This window comes from Drosophila biarmipes, chromosome 2L, assembly GCF_025231255.1.
Source record: "Drosophila biarmipes strain raj3 chromosome 2L, RU_DBia_V1.1, whole genome shotgun sequence".
In the NCBI taxonomy this organism is placed as follows: Eukaryota; Metazoa; Arthropoda; class Insecta; order Diptera; family Drosophilidae; genus Drosophila; species Drosophila biarmipes.
This window is the reverse complement of record NC_066612.1, coordinates 13,209,496-13,228,004: the sequence shown is the minus strand read 5'-3', so window position 1 is coordinate 13,228,004 and position 18,509 is coordinate 13,209,496. Positions and strand designations below refer to the sequence as shown.

At 40.3% G+C, this 18,509-nt stretch overlaps 1 protein-coding gene across 5 annotated transcripts in view; it reads right to left on the bottom strand.

Moving 5' to 3' along the window:
• Positions 1-18,509, bottom strand: part of LOC108034014 (involucrin) — a 64,158-nt gene that overhangs the window by 4,210 nt on the left and 41,439 nt on the right. For 3 of the 5 annotated variants that reach the window (XM_050885015.1, XM_050885014.1, XM_017108747.3), the window contains 3 exons: positions 17,785-17,823; positions 6,138-6,270; positions 5,859-6,070 (listed from right to left, as the gene is read on the bottom strand). In XM_050885015.1, the coding sequence (XP_050740972.1) occupies positions 5,859-6,070; positions 6,138-6,270; positions 17,785-17,823 (384 nt within the window). The remainder of the gene's footprint in view (positions 1-5,858; positions 6,071-6,137; positions 6,271-17,784; positions 17,824-18,509) is intronic. The other 2 variants (XM_017108743.3, XM_017108748.3) reach the window with 1 other exon arrangement.

Sequence of the window (18,509 nt, the reverse complement as noted above, 5' to 3'; positions counted from 1 at the left end):
TATTGTTAATTGGATACAGCTGACATATCTCAACTTTCCCATTTGTTACCTAGAAATATGTCACATCTTTTGACAATTTTTATCCAAGTGCATTGTGGTGTATAACAATATTGTTTATGAGTACCTTGAGGCGGGGTCGGTGGTTGGGTGGTTTACTTTCCAAGATGGCCTCCCCAATTGAGGTTGGGTCTTTATGCAGGAAAATGCATTCATAAACCCCTTTTTCACTGCTCTCCATTTCCCTCGAGAGGGTGCGTGTGTGTCCGTTAGTGTCCATGTGTGTGACCCAAGCAATTAGTCAGTTATGACTGGGTTTGCCAGGGATTTTCCGAGTGGTTCGTGGTGGATTGGTGAGGCAGGGAGAGCGATTAAGCCGGCTCAGTGGCGTGTAAGCATAAAATGTTTTTCCTAAATTTTCAAGCTTTTTCCAGAGACTTCCTGAGCTGTTGCTTGGCCTCGATACAATGCAATAGGCTTAATTGAGACAAAAATATGGTGAGGTAGAGATCATCCTAGGTGTATTGCTTGCCTACTTTTGGGGAGGAATTTAAAAGCATTGTTTGTCTAAAATTATTTTGGAATATTCACCTGAATTACTAATATTTCTTTGCAAGCAAATTGTTGAGTGCCTATCCAGTTACTCTGAAACTTTGGATTTAGCTAATTTTTAAAGCACTTGGAGCAAGTATGTTCAATACATTTCCAAGGTCTTGTGAGTTTGTGTTATTATTACATTTCGGCTAAATTATTTAAATTGCTTTCAAAATAGTTTTACCTTTTAATAAATTATTATCAAAACAATGTCCATTCCATCTGAACTTCGGCATATGAACCATGAACTTTGGGAAATTTCTAACGAATTTATGTACTTTCACAAAACCATGACATTCCTCATATCAGCTTCTCTAGTTCCCATCATGTTAGTTTTGCATAAATCCAAAGAATGCAGAACTTGCAACTGTCATCAACTTTGCCGATAAAGTTTTGGCAACTACGGAAACAACCAAGGGGGTTAAAATGTGGATCGAGAGGTGTTTTAAGAGAATAAAGCATGTGGAGTCGGTAAGCCAGATAAAAATACCTTTCTTGGATATTTCCAAGTGAGTCATAAGTTATATTGCAAAACTTAACAAACTGTGATACAAAATTCAGTACAACTAAACTACATAATACTTTATAAGATATTTTCCTATTAGATATAAACACAGAGTAATATAAGGGAAAGAAGCAAATAACAGCTTTAACTGCTTTCTGTTTTAGCTGGAAATCAAAGGAAGCGGGTTCCTGTAGGTATAATTCGAATAGTTTTTCATCCATTTCATGGCGTTCACATCAGCAGGGCATTTGAGGAGCTTTACCTCAAATGCAATATACGATACTGTCGCCTGCCTTTTGCACCTGTTTCCACCTGTTTACGTGCTCGAAATTTGCATTTTCCCACGAATCCCCTCTAAACACACGTGTACAACTCGTAGGGTGGTCTGGGAACTTCTGCTCGGTGAAATTTCAGTACGCAATTTAAAAAGTGGCAAAGAAAGAGTGACAAAGGGGAGGTGATTTTATGCTTTGCCCCCAAAAATATTGGCAGTAATGCATCCGTTTTCGAAAACCACGTTTTTCGCCCGTTACTACGCTATTCCCGTTTGTTTAAATCATCCCAAGCTTATTATGCACACGCCTCGAGCCGGCCACATGTTGTGGCAAATTAATTAAATCACCGAAGTTCAGTTCATTTTGGTTCAGTTCATTTTGGTATATGTATTATATATGTCTGTGCACAGAGCGAAACATATATGAAATATTGAGTAATTTAATTTTTAGGGGTGCTTTTCTTTTCGAATTCTTTTAGTACCTGGGAAAAAACAGTATGAGTATATTTTCAATATGGATTTAAAAATTAAGTTCTTCCTTGTCAAAGACATTTTCAATCAGTTAATTCTTTTTGGCAACCCCTAATGTTTACTAATAACATGTTATGATGTGATCTTATAGATTCGATAACTTAAAATTACATCCTTAAGGTTAATTCATATTATACAAATAATATATAATAATATTTAAATCTATTATTTTCCCTGTAAAGACATTCCTGTTTAAACGAGTATTAATCTTTATACCAATGTCATCATAATTCTGCTCATCTATACTAATTGTCGCAGATTTAGTCACACATTTTTCTTGTGTGTAGGACCTAGATGCTGCTTATTTGGATGAGGAGTTGGCCATGGAGTTGGCCATTTGCCTGTCAGCCAATTGACTTTTACTTTGGCTCCGGCTTGCTAAACAAGCAAAAGTTTTGCCGGGTGTGTGTGTGTTTTTATTATTGCTGCTCGTGGGCGTTGGCTTTCACGTTTAGGAGGCCTTTGATTTCTGCCTTGGCTTTTCTAGGCCCCCGACTCTTCTGCCACCCCCTCTTCCCACGCTCCTTTCCGACTTGGGTGAAAGTGGAGGGCATTGAACCCGAAAAAGAGAATTCAGGAGGCGAAGAAAGGAGAGGAGACCGCCTCATAAATCTCACAGCTCTTACAACATGTGCTGTAGTTGGTTACGGTGTGTGTTCGGAGGGCGGGGGAGGGCATTGCCCCTTGCAGACTGCCACAATGCAGAATAACCCCACCCCCCGATCCTCGTTAGCAGCCCCTTCCCTGCCAGAACCCTTCCACCAAATGCAAAAATTTGCGCAACATAAATTATGTTTTGTTAAAATGTTTACGCTTTTTTATCGTGTTGCTCTTGTTGGTTGCATCCTCAGCCCGGTTATCGCTCCTTAGCCCTCCTACACCCTCACCCACTCTAACCTTTTTCTACACAGAGAAAAAGGGATCACCTTTCAGTATTTTTCAAAGGTTTAAATTAGGGACCGAAAAGAATGTTTTCTTTTGAGATTTGTATGTTGGTTGGATGGTTTTTAGACAGACAAAATCTCAAAAACTGAGTAGTTATAGTAAAAAAGTAATGCCTTTTTAAAATACTTAAAAAAATATAAAAATATATTAAATTAAGATACAATTACTTGTAATTTTGTAAGTTTTGTAATTTTCCGATTCCCAACTATCTCTAAGAATTTTTAAGCTTTTATTTATATCTATTTTTGGTTTCCGAAGATATACGCAAGTTATGAAAGTTATACTCTCATTTTATAAATATATAAAATTTTAAAAAAGAATTTTTTTTTTATTATTAATGTAGTTATTCTTTTGGAAATTGTCCCGTTTTCGCTCAGTGCAACACCTCCTTTTCAGCTCTCCTGCTGTGTGTGTCTGCGTGTGTTTGCCTGCCACTTGACACCTCTCAATGACAAACCGCTGAGTTGCTCCCTCCTGGCAGATGCTCCTCAGCTTCCTTTTCCTCCAGACTGCCCCGTCTTCATCCTGCACAGCTTCTTCTTCTGCCTCTTTACTGGCCGATATTCTTTTTTGCATATGTGTGTTTTTAAGCTTTAGTTCTACCAACAGCTTTGGACGCATAGCTTCAGCTTCAGTTTTCAGCTTTTTCCTGCTTTGGGCAGAAATATTTTTTATACCTATTTTGAATTATGGTCCAAGCAGGAGGAGAGGGAAAAGTGTGCGAAAATAGAGCGAAAATTGGGATAAGAGAAGGAAAAAGCCAGCAACGATGGTCATGAGGGTTCCTTGGGGCCACACACTCTGCTGCCGGCTGATTCCACTGAGCTTGTCATGAAGTTTGCTCATGCCAAAGAGGAACAAGTTTATTTTGGGGATTTCCCAGAAACTATTTGCATACTGAAACTAGCTTTAAAGCCGGCTTACTACGTCCGCAATTTAGGCAAATGAATGTTCCAAGGACGACTACTTCCTGGCTTCCTGGGTCCTGGTGCCCACGGAATTCTTTTCCAATCGATTTCCATTGCAGTTCCTCGTTAAAATTGTTTTAATATTTTGAGATATTCCCAGTTAACTTTATTAAAAATAACCACATATTAAATATACCAATAAGTTTTAACAAGATAGTTTGTCTATTGAATATATGAAAGCCCATATCTTAAATTCTCTACTTATCACAGGAAATTTTGGGGCTAATCTTGTCCCTCGTATCTTTCCCATTAATTTTAAACGCCGCCCCCGTTCCGCTTATCTGTCAAGTGTATCTCATGGGTTTTTGCCCGAGCGCCGAAAATGTTAAATTGCCGTACAATAATTTGTGTGGTTTTGCTCCCAAGTTTTATTGGATAATTAAGAGGGCGAGTTAACTTGACTCCTGCGACGCCTTTTCCTATATCATGTGGGTTTATGGGTGGGCGTGTTTGCCCTGTTCTTAAGCATTTTGCGGTTCTGTCTGCCCCAGACTGTGGGCCCCCTTGTGTCTCAGAGTGTGTGCGAGCATAAATCTAGCAAGTGGAAACTTTTTGCGGCAAGCGCAGCATAAATATTTGAAAATTAAAAGCCATCCTAGGAGCTGGGAGTTACTGCCTCGAAGGCCCCTAATAAAAAAGTTGCAGCTACAAAAACGACCTGTAAGAGTGAAATTTATGAAAGTTGCGTAAGAAAAGAAAATGAATGGAGGGGGAAAATCACCACCCTACAAAGTCACTTAAAGTGGTAAACCAAGCACATAGTGGCGAAACTATCTGGATCGGCAAAAAGAAATTACTGCTAGAACTGTCTGAAAACCTCTAAAAACCTAGTAATTTTTCTTAAAAATTTGAGAACACTAAGAAGTTGTTCTTTTTATTTGAACATTACTGGTAAAATTCTATTTTTTCCCATAAAATCCTTAAATATGCCTTTAAACTTTACTCCCCAACCCATTTATATTAAAGTAATCCACAACCTACTTTTCCCTAATTGGCAACCATCCATCACAGCGCCAACAATCCAATCTGCAGCATATTAAATTGAGCAAACTGCGTTTCCTCCCCCAGAGCAAAGAACAAATGCTTAATTACATTCTCGATTTCAACATGTATTGAAAGCTCGTTACGTAACAAAAAGACAGCCAGAACAATGACGGCAACAGCAACGGCAGCAATAATCATATCATGAGGCATAAATCACCAAACAAATTGAATTATCATTGCGTCATTAAAAAGTCATTTCAGCCGAAAGCCCACGGTGGAAAAAGAAGTACTACAACGGCACACAAAAAATGAAATGAAAATAAAGGTGAAACGATATAATTATGTTGCAATATGGCGCCCTCAAGCATGACCTACGCCCACAGCAACACAAATAAAAACAACAACGTCAATTACCGTCGAAGGTAGGATTGCTGGAGAGAGACGGAAACACTAAAAAACGAAAGAGACAGAGCATCGGTACTTAAAAGTCACAAAACGCGAGCAAAGCGCACACGCTCGCTTTCAGAAAACCTTAAGCCCAAAACACAATGAATGCGTTCATGTCAGAATGAAAATCGCTTTTCATTTCTTATTTTTTTATTGCTTTTGCTGCACCCAAGCGCAACATTTGAATGAAAATTGTTTTCAGAGAGAGAGACAAGGGCGTGCCCCGTTAAAGGTAGTCAATAAACAGAATCATATAGTAAAGGCCTCGTGCTTGAAAATGTAAAGTGAAAAATTACAGAAAAATATAGGGAATTAAAGGGTGATTTTAAATACTTTTCTACAATGCGAGACAATTTTTTGAAACTTTTAAAAAATATATTAAATTGTGTGAAATATGTTGTACATGATTACAAAGAGCTTTAAACAGACTCACTTCACAAACCATATGGTATGCTTTATGCTTAAAGATTGTGTTAACAGCACAACTTTCTTTAATTTTTGACTTCTACAATTTGCTCTAACCGCTTGAAGTTGTATTTTTATAAAATCCCAATCGCTGTGCCCTTTTTAAAATGTACATAAAAATATTACTTTAGTAATCTTATCTACTCACGAAGAAATGCAGCTCAACGTTGTGGGTGCTCTTGGCGGCGCAGATTTGGCTTCTGCTCGGACAACAACCACTGTCCTCGCTGCAGCGGTGCAGAATGGTACAGTGGGGCGTGTAGATCTTCGAGGGGTCCTGCTGGACCAGCTGGCACCGCTTCTGGGGGACTCGGCAGGTGGCCTCCTTCAGCACCTGGTTCATGTGGGCGTGGGCCAGGGCTGATTGGGGAACATAACCCAGTTAGTTGGCTTTCGATGGGTTCTATCCCCCCGGGGACTGACTTACCTCTCTCACTTTTCAGCTTTTGGGCGTGCAGGCGTCTCGCCTTCATCGCCGCCTCGGGGGTTGCCAGCGGGTCCTCCTTCTTCTGGGTCACCTTTCCAGCTATGTAGTTGCGTGCATAGATGTTCTCCACATCCTGGAAAGGAAGAGAGGGTTGGGCCTGGCTTTAGTTATGCTAATTGATGGTTTTGTTCTGTGTTGATTTTCAGTTTCATGCCCTTTCCCCTTCTTGTCTAGCTTTCCCCCCAACTCATTGCTCACATCACGCATACGCCACCGGTGCCGCAGCCATAAAACTCTTTCGCATTAATAAAGCCCCCATTCGAGCCGTGTGATGACAATTTGTCACCATTTTTATTGTCCATGGAAGGCAGAAAGCAGCGGATGGGGAGGCAAACACAGATTGAGGTAACATGCCGGTGTAACGTTAACGAGAAGTTGGTACCGTGAACAAAATGTGGGGCCAGCTGAAGTTTATAAACTAAGAATTCATGTGCACGCAGACGGCACAGAAAGTTAAACAGCAACAGGAGTCACAGAAACACTAAATGGATTGCCAGAAGGCAGGTAAATACCCTAGCTTAGATCAGTATCTGCACAGGCAATTTTTTATATTTAAATACACCTATTTTATTTTGGAGCATAATGTTCACCTTTCAATACAATTAATTTAAGCGTTGTCTACGTTTTCAGTAAATTATTATTATAAAATTATCAATTATGAAGGCACTTTTTAAATGCATAAATATACAGCTCCGAAATATATAAAACTACTTTAATCCTTTTCGATATAAATCACATATATTTATATTAATATTTAAAATTTTTGGACCAAAAATGTTTTCTTTGAAATTGAGTTCTATGTTCATTCTATATGTTCTAGTACTTGTTCTTCACAAACGGAGCTACCGAATCGCACTACCTTGACCCATAAGTGCAAAACAATGGGCACATGAAACAAATTGGCATTCAGGGCAATAAATACGACTGCGAGAACAATAGAGAAGAAATTGTCGGACATGGCCATATAGCGATGCTCGGGGAAAAAGGAAATCAACCTGGTCGACAGCCAGAACCAGAAACGGAACCAAAAAACCAGGCCCAGTCAACCACGAGTTGGAAGCGAGACGGAATGAAGTAAAAATGTTGACCAATGCGCACAATTGGCAATTTGTGAAGTTAAGCGAAATTAATGAGCTGGCTGCGGCCATAGCTCCTGCACATACAAAGAAATATACGTATAAATGTGCAAAGATATATAGGCGGTGTTGGTAGGAGCGAAAAATCGTAAATTGTCCAAATGTGGGTGGGCCGAATGGCTAAATAAAAGGCCAACGTTCTGGAGTTCGAGGGCCTGTTCATTAGTCACACATTGAAATATATATATGTGTATGTATATATGTATATGTGTTTGTATGCTACAAGGTGCTCAAGAGCAATTGGCATAAATCTTCGACTCTGGCGTTTGTGCGTTGTATTGTATTGTCCCAGTCCCAGTCCCAGACCCCAGCCCATGCCCATTTTCATTGGGGGGCTTAGCATTTCTGGTCCATTTGCTTTTGGCCGAAAACAATGGCTCTTTGATGTTGGTCAATGATTTTTAGCGGTTTAACCTTGGGGCTTATGAATGGCTCCCCCATTGTTGCTCTCTTCCGATGGCTCAAGGATGGCGTCGGAAGCCTGTCAAGAATGTGGCGCTAATGCCTAATATTATGGCCACTTGGCCTTTGCTTTTCCGATTCCCATCTGCCCAATGGGCAGCATTAAACGATAATGCAATTTGATTGAAGTGATTCTGGTGAGTTTCTGCGTAAAGGGAGTTTCCGCTTAAGGGAATGACTTAAAGGAAGGGAATATTTTTCTTTTTTACTTTCGGTTTTTAAATAAAAAAATATTTAAAATCACAAATATATTAAGAGGATTTATTTGAAATATAAACAGTTGAAAAATCTCAAACTTCTGCATCATTTGACAAATTGCACTTGCAAAAATGATTTCGCTTGACCCGCATACTTCCGTGCTCCCCTTCCGTAAAACCGGGTGCATTGCAATTAAATTTGTCTTTTTCCAGCTTCCCTTTACCCCAGATTTTCCCGCTTTTCCGCCCAACTGTGGACGACACTTCAGTCCGTGACGTTGGCTGAGAATTTATCACCTTTCGGGTCTCTCCTCGTTTGTCAACTTTATTCAATTTTGAAAACTGCACTGGCAGCCAGAAAGGAGATACGGAGAAAGGGGATATGCCCGCCAAGCTGCCTTCACTTTCATCAAACTTCTGGCATTTGACGCCGCGCTGGCTGCTTATTAAAAACTCAAACGCCCCTCGAGGAGAGCTTCTGCTCTTCTATGGCAGCCGATCCCCTCACCCTTTTTCACCCCACCGGCAGACACTTTGCTGTCGAGTTGAGTGCTGAAATATTGCAGCCTCCGAGGGGGATCCGGAGCCTCCCGATTCCCAGGCCACTCTTGTCTGGTTTGCTCCGTCTGCTGCTGTTTGTCATATTCCATTCCACAGCCGAGTGGCATTTTGATGGAAGCAGCGGAGGCGACATGGGTGCACGGAGAAAATTCTAAGGATCAAGGAATACTAAAGTTCTAACCATTAAACAGCTGAAAATTAAATCCGCAAAAAGCTAAGAAAAGAAATACCGGCTTTTTATTGCAATTTTTTAAATATTTCTTTTAGGCTCAATGAATTATAAAATTTTACCTACGTAGCAGCTTATCCACCAAATAGTTTTATATGATTTCCATCAAAAGCAAATATAATTTTTAAAAACCTTTTTAACTCAAAAATTATTTAAAACGAACAAAGTTTTTACTATCTTAGAATTGTATTTATAATAAAAATAACAAATGTTGTTGGTTTTTCTCTCAAAACCACGATTTCATTAAAAAAAAAAGTAGTACGCAGTTTTCAATTGACTTGGGGACTGACAAGTATAAGATACATTTTTTTCTCCCAGTGTAGTATAGTAAATTGGAGCAGAACAAGTATCCTGGATATCAAATCAAGGCTGAATGCTTTTATTAGCCGTATGCAAAATTGACTCGGCGGAAAAACTGGGGGAAAACGGGCAGGAAAAATGAAAATTCCAGCACGAAGTGATTTGAAAATTGTTTGAAATGAATTTTCTTCCCCATTTCGCGCTGCATACTTTCGGGGTGTCCGTGTCAAATTGCGCATACGCCGCGTGGGACGAGCAGAAATATTATACAATTTATTTGCATAGAAATCCCAAATAAAAACCCAGATAAAAGCGATTCAACCTCAAAAGTGGAAAGAAAAGTTTAGCAATGAAAAGTTTGTTGTGCTGGATAGTGCACATACGGAAGGCACTGGCAAAAATGTTTTTGGTACACTTGGGTAATTGTTGTTTACCCATCGTCTTCAGCTCGCCTTCTCTTTCTCTCGCCAGCTTGCCTTCTCTTTCTTCGAATTCTTAGCTGTGTTTGCCTTGATGCATTTTGTTTCACATATAAATTGTATTTGTTGAACTTTATAATGGCAATGAAGTTGATGTTTTCACGAAGCAATTTGCAACAACTTCTGTCTGTCTGCCTCTTTCTGTTTCCGGTTTTCCCTCTCCTTCTAGCTCTTTTCTTATTGCTTCGCTTTTCGCACACAACTCCTGCCAAGTTTTCTTTTGAGGCTGGGCTCATAAATTTTTATTATGAATGCACATATTTTTCCCAGCTTCAGATGCAATATCTCTCTGTCTGTTCTTGTCTCTTTCTAGTCCGATATAGCCGTCTCTTTCGAGGTGCAAATGTGCGCGGTGCAAATGTGTGGCTCACTTGGTGGCCGAGTTTGGTGCGGTTAATATGCATTTGGCAGCTATTATGGCGCTCCGCCATAAATATCGCCCCCAAAATGATAACTTGCGTGCCGTAAATCAAATTGCCAAATAGCGAACGCTTAAAGCACTAATTTCTATTAAATTTCTTAGACAAAATACTGTTTACTTTGTATTGCTAATAGCTGGTGGTCTTTTCGAGCATTTATAATTTAATTAAAAGAATTCCCACACTTTCGTCAGCACACACGGCTACTTGTTATTTGCTTTATACATGATTTTACCATATTTATGTTGTGCCTGGCTCAGCATTTACGCAAATTTCCCAGGTGCCTTATTTTTCATTCAACAGCAACAGCCATACTCGTAAACCCCAACAAGCCGGGTGTGCTGCGAAAAAGGCAGCTTAAAGTCCTTTAAGGCCAACAGAGAATGAATTATAAATGATAAACCTACTGAACGGTGGCAACCTTTAACAGTTCCGCCTCGGATCTTTGGGCCTTGAATGGCAGGCCGGCCATATGACCCTTGGGGGAAAATATATATGTTACATATGTATATTTTCATTTATTCTTTTGGTCACTTCTGCTGTGCTTTTATATGCTTGCAGAGAGTTGTTCCGTGTTAAGCAATCATTTTGTTTAAAGTTAAAATACTACTTTACAGGTAAAAACTACTACTACTTTACAAAAAAAATTTGAAAACTTCTGCTATTCTGTAAACCCGTCAAAACCAAGTTTTGGCCGGATTTTGTTTAATAACAAAATGTGGCATAATTCATATTTTTGCTATTTTGACATACATTTAATTGTTATTTTTAATCCATTTCTTATTTGAGGACTCATTAGCTGTCAGAAATGGAGCGGGATGGAACTTAGGAGTTGTTCTCACTTAATGGGTAATTAGTATTGCAAAGTACTTATTATTGGTATTTCTTTCCATGAATTGCTCATGGTTTCCGCGACACCGCTGTCATTAAACAGGTTAATGCTGACCACGCCCACACACATGAAAGGGGTGGAGGGTCAGCGCAGAGGGGTGGCCTGTGCGACCTGTCTCCCTCGTCAGTTTGCTTGTCAGTTGCAGTGCCAGGAAGCAACAACACCGTGGCCCTTTTGTTGAACATCGAAACCTGCAACACAATGCACATGCCCTCATTTTCCCCTGTTTAAATGAAGTTGCCGCACCTTGCCGGCATTGGGTTGTAACTGACCCAGGGACAGGGCATCCACATGCTGACCTCACCTCGTTCGACAATGGACACACCACCAGCCCACCCGCACCACGCCCACAATTAAATGCGCCTTTGTGGGCGGTGGGTCAAGGCATTTGCTTCGGCAAGGGGCCATTGAGAGGTCCGTCCAGTTGCGGACTTTCACTCGCTCTGAATGTCTATCAGTTCGTTTGACTGACAGGAATGCTTGTTTTGGGCTAGGAAAATTGGTAGCATCGGTGGTCGGGGGGGAAACTGAAAGGGGATATCCAAAGAGCATCCGCACAGAGAGATCCCGAATTACAGGCTTCCGACAGCTGTCAGTCAATGGATTTGTCCGTAACGAGCTAAAGATATGTCAGATTTGCATAACATGTCGATTCATTAGCATTTAAATGGAAATATAAAGGAATATCTATTTATAAAAATAAATTTAATAATTATTTGAAAATATATACTCTGAAATTAAAGAACAAATTCCTTCAGAAAGTTATATCTTATTTTAATTCAAAGAAAAACTGGTACCGAAAAAGCGCAGCCCACTTGAGGAGACTACTCCTGAAACTCTCATTAATTAGCCGGCATTCCCGTTGGCAAGAAAACCTCAACAATCCGGCACAACATTAATGCTCAAGCCAACCACAAAGAGCCTTAACCCCACAGTGTCCCTCTCAGTTAACCCAACTATTTTGCAATTCAAAGCGGCAAAAAAAACCACAGTGAGCGCCAAAAGTTTACTTTGCATGGAGATAAAACCACAGAAATACTTGCCAACAACTGCTGCCCCCCGCCTTTCCTCCGCAAAATTTCGACCTGGACATGCCCAGAAGGGCTCGGGGCTTTTCCAGGACACATGAGCGGAGCCGAGGGAAACTCACATGCAGCCAAAAAGTGTCAAATTTATGAACGGCTTGCTAAACAAATTTGAAACTGCAACGCCAAGGATGCAAGGATGGACTACGGAAAAAAAGGAGGAGGTGAAATCGGGGCCAAAGTTTAAAGCCTGCTTCTGGGCGAACGAAAAAAAGGGACCGCAGAAAGTTTTGGCCTGGTCAGCAGAACCCGGAAAAGCCGCAAACGGCGAGGGTACCGAGTTCGGCCAAAACCAAAAATGAATTTTCAGTGTTGCCAACTTTCTGCGGGGGGCGGTGGACGGTAGGTGGGCGTGGCAGAGCTACGCATATTATTTGTGCAACGCAACTCTGGAGCTCGTAAACCGAGCCCTGGCGCTAAACGCTCGCCATAAATTCATTTAGTAAGGCAACAGTGGCCATAAATTGCGAGGCTATCGATTGCAGCGGAAATCCGAGTGGCGAGGGGAGGGCAAAAAGTTGGTGGGGCAAGCCAAAAGGGAAAAAAGCACAAGCTGCAGCAGCAACCTAAGCCAAATGCCAAAGGCGATAAAATAGTTTATGTTCGCTGCTTATGTTTTTCGTGGGGCATATCTGTGTAAGAGGAAGTGGGGCCCAGAAGTTGAGTACAGACGAAATATACTTAAAAATGTTGCTTTGCATAAGACAAAAATAAATAAAAAAGAAAAGAAAAATCAATTTGGTTCAGTTTTCAATTTCTGCATCGAACCACCATCTTTTAGTCTTAACAAAAAGCTCATCCAAAAAATCATTTCTACATTTAACAAATGTTTCCATTAAAGAAACATAATTGTTTGCTTTTAATTTATGTAATTAAACATTTAAAATATGTTTTTAGAACTGTGGCTAAGTTCATTATACATTTGTAGTCCAAAACTTGTATTTCTTTTTTCTACCTGCTCTATTCAATTCTTTTTGCAACTATCCCGCTTGGTTAAAAAATAATTCCATAAATCATATATATGTTTTCGCTGCCAATTGGACAATGCCAAACGATGTTTTTTCGTTTGGACAAACCAAAAAACAAGCAAAAATAAAATATAAACAAAACCAGGTGCACAAAAAGCATAAATTCCAGCGGAAACGGAAATAGGAGACCATTTGATAAGGCAAGAGATGGTGGCAACGTGGCGGCGAAGCTCGTATAAAATTCCTCGTTTATAATAAATGGGGCCGCAATTAAATGCCAGCGAAATGAAAAAACATACAATTGAAGGTGCGACAGTTGTGTCCAATTTAAATTGCGACTCCCAGTTCGAGTCCCAGTCTCATAATGACCTTTTTTGGGTGGCCGGCAAAACTTAATATTAATGACTTGCTGGGAAATTAATTTCTTCACTTGACTTTCACTCGTTGCAGGAGGGGACGTCGGGACGCTGGGACGTTGGCCTGGCGTCTTCAGTTTCCCGATCCCATTTCCAAGTCCGTCTTTTTTTCCTGAACCCCAAGTGGGTCAACATTGATTTCCGTCAGTTGATGGCCAAAGACGATGGACGCAGCTCATAAATATTCCAAGCGGCACGCGCTCCTCGCTAAACCAGCTTCTCCTCCACCCCCTTGAAAGCCCGCTGCCGGCGCCTCTGTCCCCTCCTTCGATCCCCCTTAAAAAGTGGCAAAACGAGGCGACAAAGTTGCCCAGCATCGATATGTCGAACTGCAAAGGAGCGGGAAAAATATAAGACGACTGCACAACTGCAGAATCTGCTGCATTGATTGAAAATAAATAAATTCGTTCAGCTGACGGTCATCCAAAGGGAAATAAAAAATAAAATCCTGAATAAGATGGCGAGGACCGCGCTGAGGAGCAGAGAATACAACGCAATCGTTCTCGAGAAATAATTTCAATGAGTTGTTTGTACTTACAACACAGAAATCAGCATGAATGGAATGCTCTGAATGAAATTAAGTAGAAGCCCTTGTGAAGCGCCGGAGTTGTAAAGGAATATAAATCGCAATTTATGCAATACAGGATAGTCGTTGGAGATTTTTTTTCAGCATATTCATAGATATTATAACTATTTCAGAGTAACGAGTGGAATGGGTTTTATATGTACTTCTCTCACTGCTTTGTATTAAAAAATAAATCGCTACATGACAGTATTTATTAGAATTTAATGTTGAAGATTAAAGAAAGTGCTTCTTCTGTGTTTGTCATTAAACCATATTCCACTTTGCGTAATATCTGGAAAATTATATCTACTCACTTCTCTACAATTTTTAATATCTCACCTATTTGTACCATTATATTTGTTACACTCTTTTCCAGTTGGCCAGTTTTAAGCTCATTGCATTTCTTCCTCCGAAATGAGTGATAAAAAAACCATCCACTCACTTCGACACCCTCGACTCTTAAGTGTTGGGCATGAATATTTAATGCCAGTTTATCGAAGTTATCAATTTGCCTTTGAGACGTTGCAATTTATTGATTTTGTTCGTGTCTTATTTAATTTCTTACTTCTCCATCACTTTATCGGGCCAAGACAGGCCTTTGGCTTGAATAAATGATGATGCTGCTGCCGATGTTGAAGGGCTCAAAATTCACGACTGAGGGAGCATTAACATTTTAAAAGTTTCCCAAGAATTTTGCGGGCGCTTTGGGAATTTCAAATGGAAGGGGTAGGCTGAAGTCAAAACCAATTGACTTTGGTTTCGTATTTAGGGTTCATTGACTTGTTGGCTTTAAGCTGATATTCTGAACATTCTTGACTTTCCCAGGATCTTGCTTGGGGTTTTTTGATAAATTTCGGCTTAGTAATGTCGTTAACAGCGGAAAACTTTTAATGATGGCTGATAAGGGGATATTGGTGGACAAACTGAAATCCCTTTTTTTTTGTGTTTCCCCCGTAATTATTGTCAACAGTTTGTGAAGACCGAGCTTCTTCCGCAGCTTATCAGTGGGATATTTTCTCGAGTGGGAGATGTATTCCCGGTTTATCGTGCATTACACCCCGTGAACAAGTGCAATGTCTGTTTTCCCTATCTACTTTCCCAGCGCCAGCACTTTGAACTCTGTCTGAGGTTTGCCCCACGGAATTTTCTTTGAGTTTTCCACTCTGCTGATGCTGTTACCCTTTCTTCCTTCCATTCAGATGTGTTTGCCGAGCAGTTTTACAATTATCTGCTCCCCGGTGAATGCAACTTGAATTCCCCTCCCCCCGACGGTTTTCCATTCTCACTTTTCCCTTGTACTTGCCGCTTTTCCCACTCTAATGGGGGCTAATGAACTGTGGTTGCGTATTGGGGTGGGGAAATTCAATGTCGGGGGAGGGACCGAGAGCAGGTAGAAATCTAATTAGTGAAGTGATGATGATACGTCCAATTTAATTGTGGCTACATGCTAGGGATGTGTAAGTTTTTTTTCTCTTATCCTTATATATCTCTAAAATATAGAACCGCTTAAGGCCTGCCTGTAAATAATTGCAGTCTTTAACAACTGTTCACCTCGGCTTAATTGCAACAAGCGGGCTTAGAGGAAACTAAAATAAAGCAATTACAATTCCATGCTGGCAGCAATAAAATCCGCACACATCCATAAGCATTTAATAATTAATCTTTGTTGCACAAATGTTTGCATTAAATTAAAATGGCAAGCGAATGCATAAAAATTATAGAAGCAAATGCAAACAATTGAAAGCCGCTACGAGGTTTTTGCGGATCGCAAATTGAATTTGATGTTGGCTGTTTTGGGGGAAATTTAAATGCTTGTTTGGAATATTTTCGCTGATATTTAAATATTTTTTTTTTGCTGCGCATATATTTTGTCGGTCATACATATTTGCATAGGACCAATAAAATCCGATTGTTTCGACGGACTTTGGTTTTTTTTGCGGGCCAAATAAATGACATTTACTGCTATCTATGCGTATTTAGGTTCAGTGTGGTTTGTTGACGGGTCATTTGGGTCACTCCTTTTGGAAAAACAATGCCACAACAACACACACATTGACCCACATTTCAATTTATTTTATTTGCTGCGGGTGTCGTTGTGGCGCTTTCGTGATTTGTGCGAGAAAAACACAAATGAAAGTCATAAATTTCAGCACAACATGGCAGGGCTGGTCTGTTTCCCTTTTCCCCACATACATTTTCCAACTATTTCCTTCAAATAGATGTGGGTCACAGGGTAAGTAATGTGAGTAATCGTAGGATACGGTCATGGAGGCCAGGGCCCGGGTGCGGCCCCAAAGACATTCGCCAGTCAAATCAGCGTCAAGTTCGCGAGCCAACGCTTCAATTAAACTAAGTTCGCGGCAAATGATTCAGACTGTAGGACGGTCGGCAGACGGGAGCCAGACAAGTCACGTTTTATTTTCCAGCGCCAAGAGCTATTTATGGAAATGAATCGAATCGGTCGGGGATACATACCCTACATGGAAGTGGCTCGAACGTGAGTTTTTCATTGGCTTTGATTCGGTGATAAAGAGCGGAAGTGGTATAGACAAGAACACATCTGAGAAGTGTTTTTCCATATTTAAAAAATATTGTATTTGATAATCTTTAATTTTAAAAAACTGAAATAAGCTTTCCAATTTTTATTCATACCCTACCTGATCTTAATGCAACTTTTAGAGGAGTTTTATTCATTTAAAAAATTTTAATTATCGAAAAATGTATCTACATTTATTTGAGTTGTAGTAAAAAGTATATGAAAGTAAGTATCTGCATTTATTTGATTTCTTGTACAATGATTATTTAATGTACATTTTGATTAATGTACAACTCGACTCCGAACAAGATTGGTGTGTTTGAGTTCTTTAAACATTTATAAAAAATCTGAAATACCCTTTTTGAATATTTTTTCTAGATTTTGTACTGTCATTCTTTGAGTTGGCTTCCTTTAAAACTTTGTAATAAAATTAAGATACATTTGTAAAATGTCACCTAGGGCATCCACATCTTCAGCATATAATATCCCCCCATTTTCCGATGATTTTTCATGGCAGTCGGCGGCCGTCGACGCCACTTTTTAATTGAATATTCAATGCACAGACTTTGCAACGGCATGGCGCGTATCGAACTGATGGACAGGTCTCTGGTGGGTGCGATACTCTCGATGACAGCCGGGGGCTTCAAGTGGGCACCGGAGAACAAATAGAGATCCGTTCTCTATTCAGTGTGTAAATATTTGCGAAACAATTGCAGATGCAGCCGGAGATCGGGGGTCGGGGAGTGGGATCTCGTTGTTGATCGCTGCTGTTGATGGTTGACCAACAAATTGGTCACGATCGTTAAGCAAGACGCCTATTGTAATTGCTCGGAATCGGAATTGGAATCGTTTGCAGGTCATCCACCCGGGACACAACAGATGCATTTATGACTCTGTGTGCATGGACGATGATGGGGGCGTATATGGCAAGTTCAATGCAACGGAAGTGCCGGCAATTGCCAGGAGTGGTTGCAGCGTGGTTTCGGTTCAATTTGCGTGTCTATATTTTACATGACACACATAGACGGATCGACAGACAGAGACTAAGTAAGGCTATTAAAACGAGCAGGCTTATGGCGGTGCCGAAACACTTTTCGCATATCAAGTAATATTTTAGCGAAATTCGAATAAGAAATGTTTGCCTAATTTAAAAAGTATAACTTAAAGCGACACTGATAATCATAATTTTCATAATGCTTAGAGGTAACCCCTATGTTTGTCTGCTTTAATCATAATATCTTCCACTTAAAACCCGGCAAGTGCATCCGCTATTATTGTGACCTCAACTGTTCACCGCGAAAACCGACATGTGGGTGGGTTTTATGTTGGTGGCGGTACTTACATGGCCATCGTTGTCTTCTAATGTCTTTGCAGCACTTACCTGCAACGAGAAGAGGAAGGAGAAAAATTATTGCAGTTGCAGGCGAGTTGGGCTCAGAAGTTTTCGCCCGTGGGCGGATCGAAACAAAGTTGCGATTGTCTAAGTCGGAGTTCTGTAACACTTCTGCCACTTGCTAATGTGAGGCAGCCTTTCAGCCATTCGGGGGCAGGCCAAAGTTTCCGCTCATTTTTATAGGAGGGCATAAAAATAGTAACTGCTAGTAGTTAAGCCCGCAGACAAAACAGTGTTGCTCAACAAGATACGGGGAGTGTTTAACATGAAGCTCAAATTGGTAGCAGATGGTGTGAGTGCGAAGAGTACTTGGAGAGCTCCACTCGAGATTAGGCACATTACAGAGGTTGTTAGAAAAGCTCTCAAAACTATGCAGAAACGAATGTGTCTTGCAAATGTAAGCTATTTAGAATCGTTTAAAATACTATGGAAACGCACTTCAAAGAAAACCTCTCAATTTGGTGTTCGTTTAACAAAAGCTTTCGTGTATTGCAAAAGGAATTCACATATCATTTATTTCCATGACGACTCAGAAACTCTGCCACATGAGGATACTCATTTTTACAAAACTTTAAACCTGGCAATATTGGCCTCCACTGAAGGTTTTATTCCTCACAAATCCCCCTATAATCATAATCAGCTCGTATGCAAACATTGCAGAAACCAGGCAACAA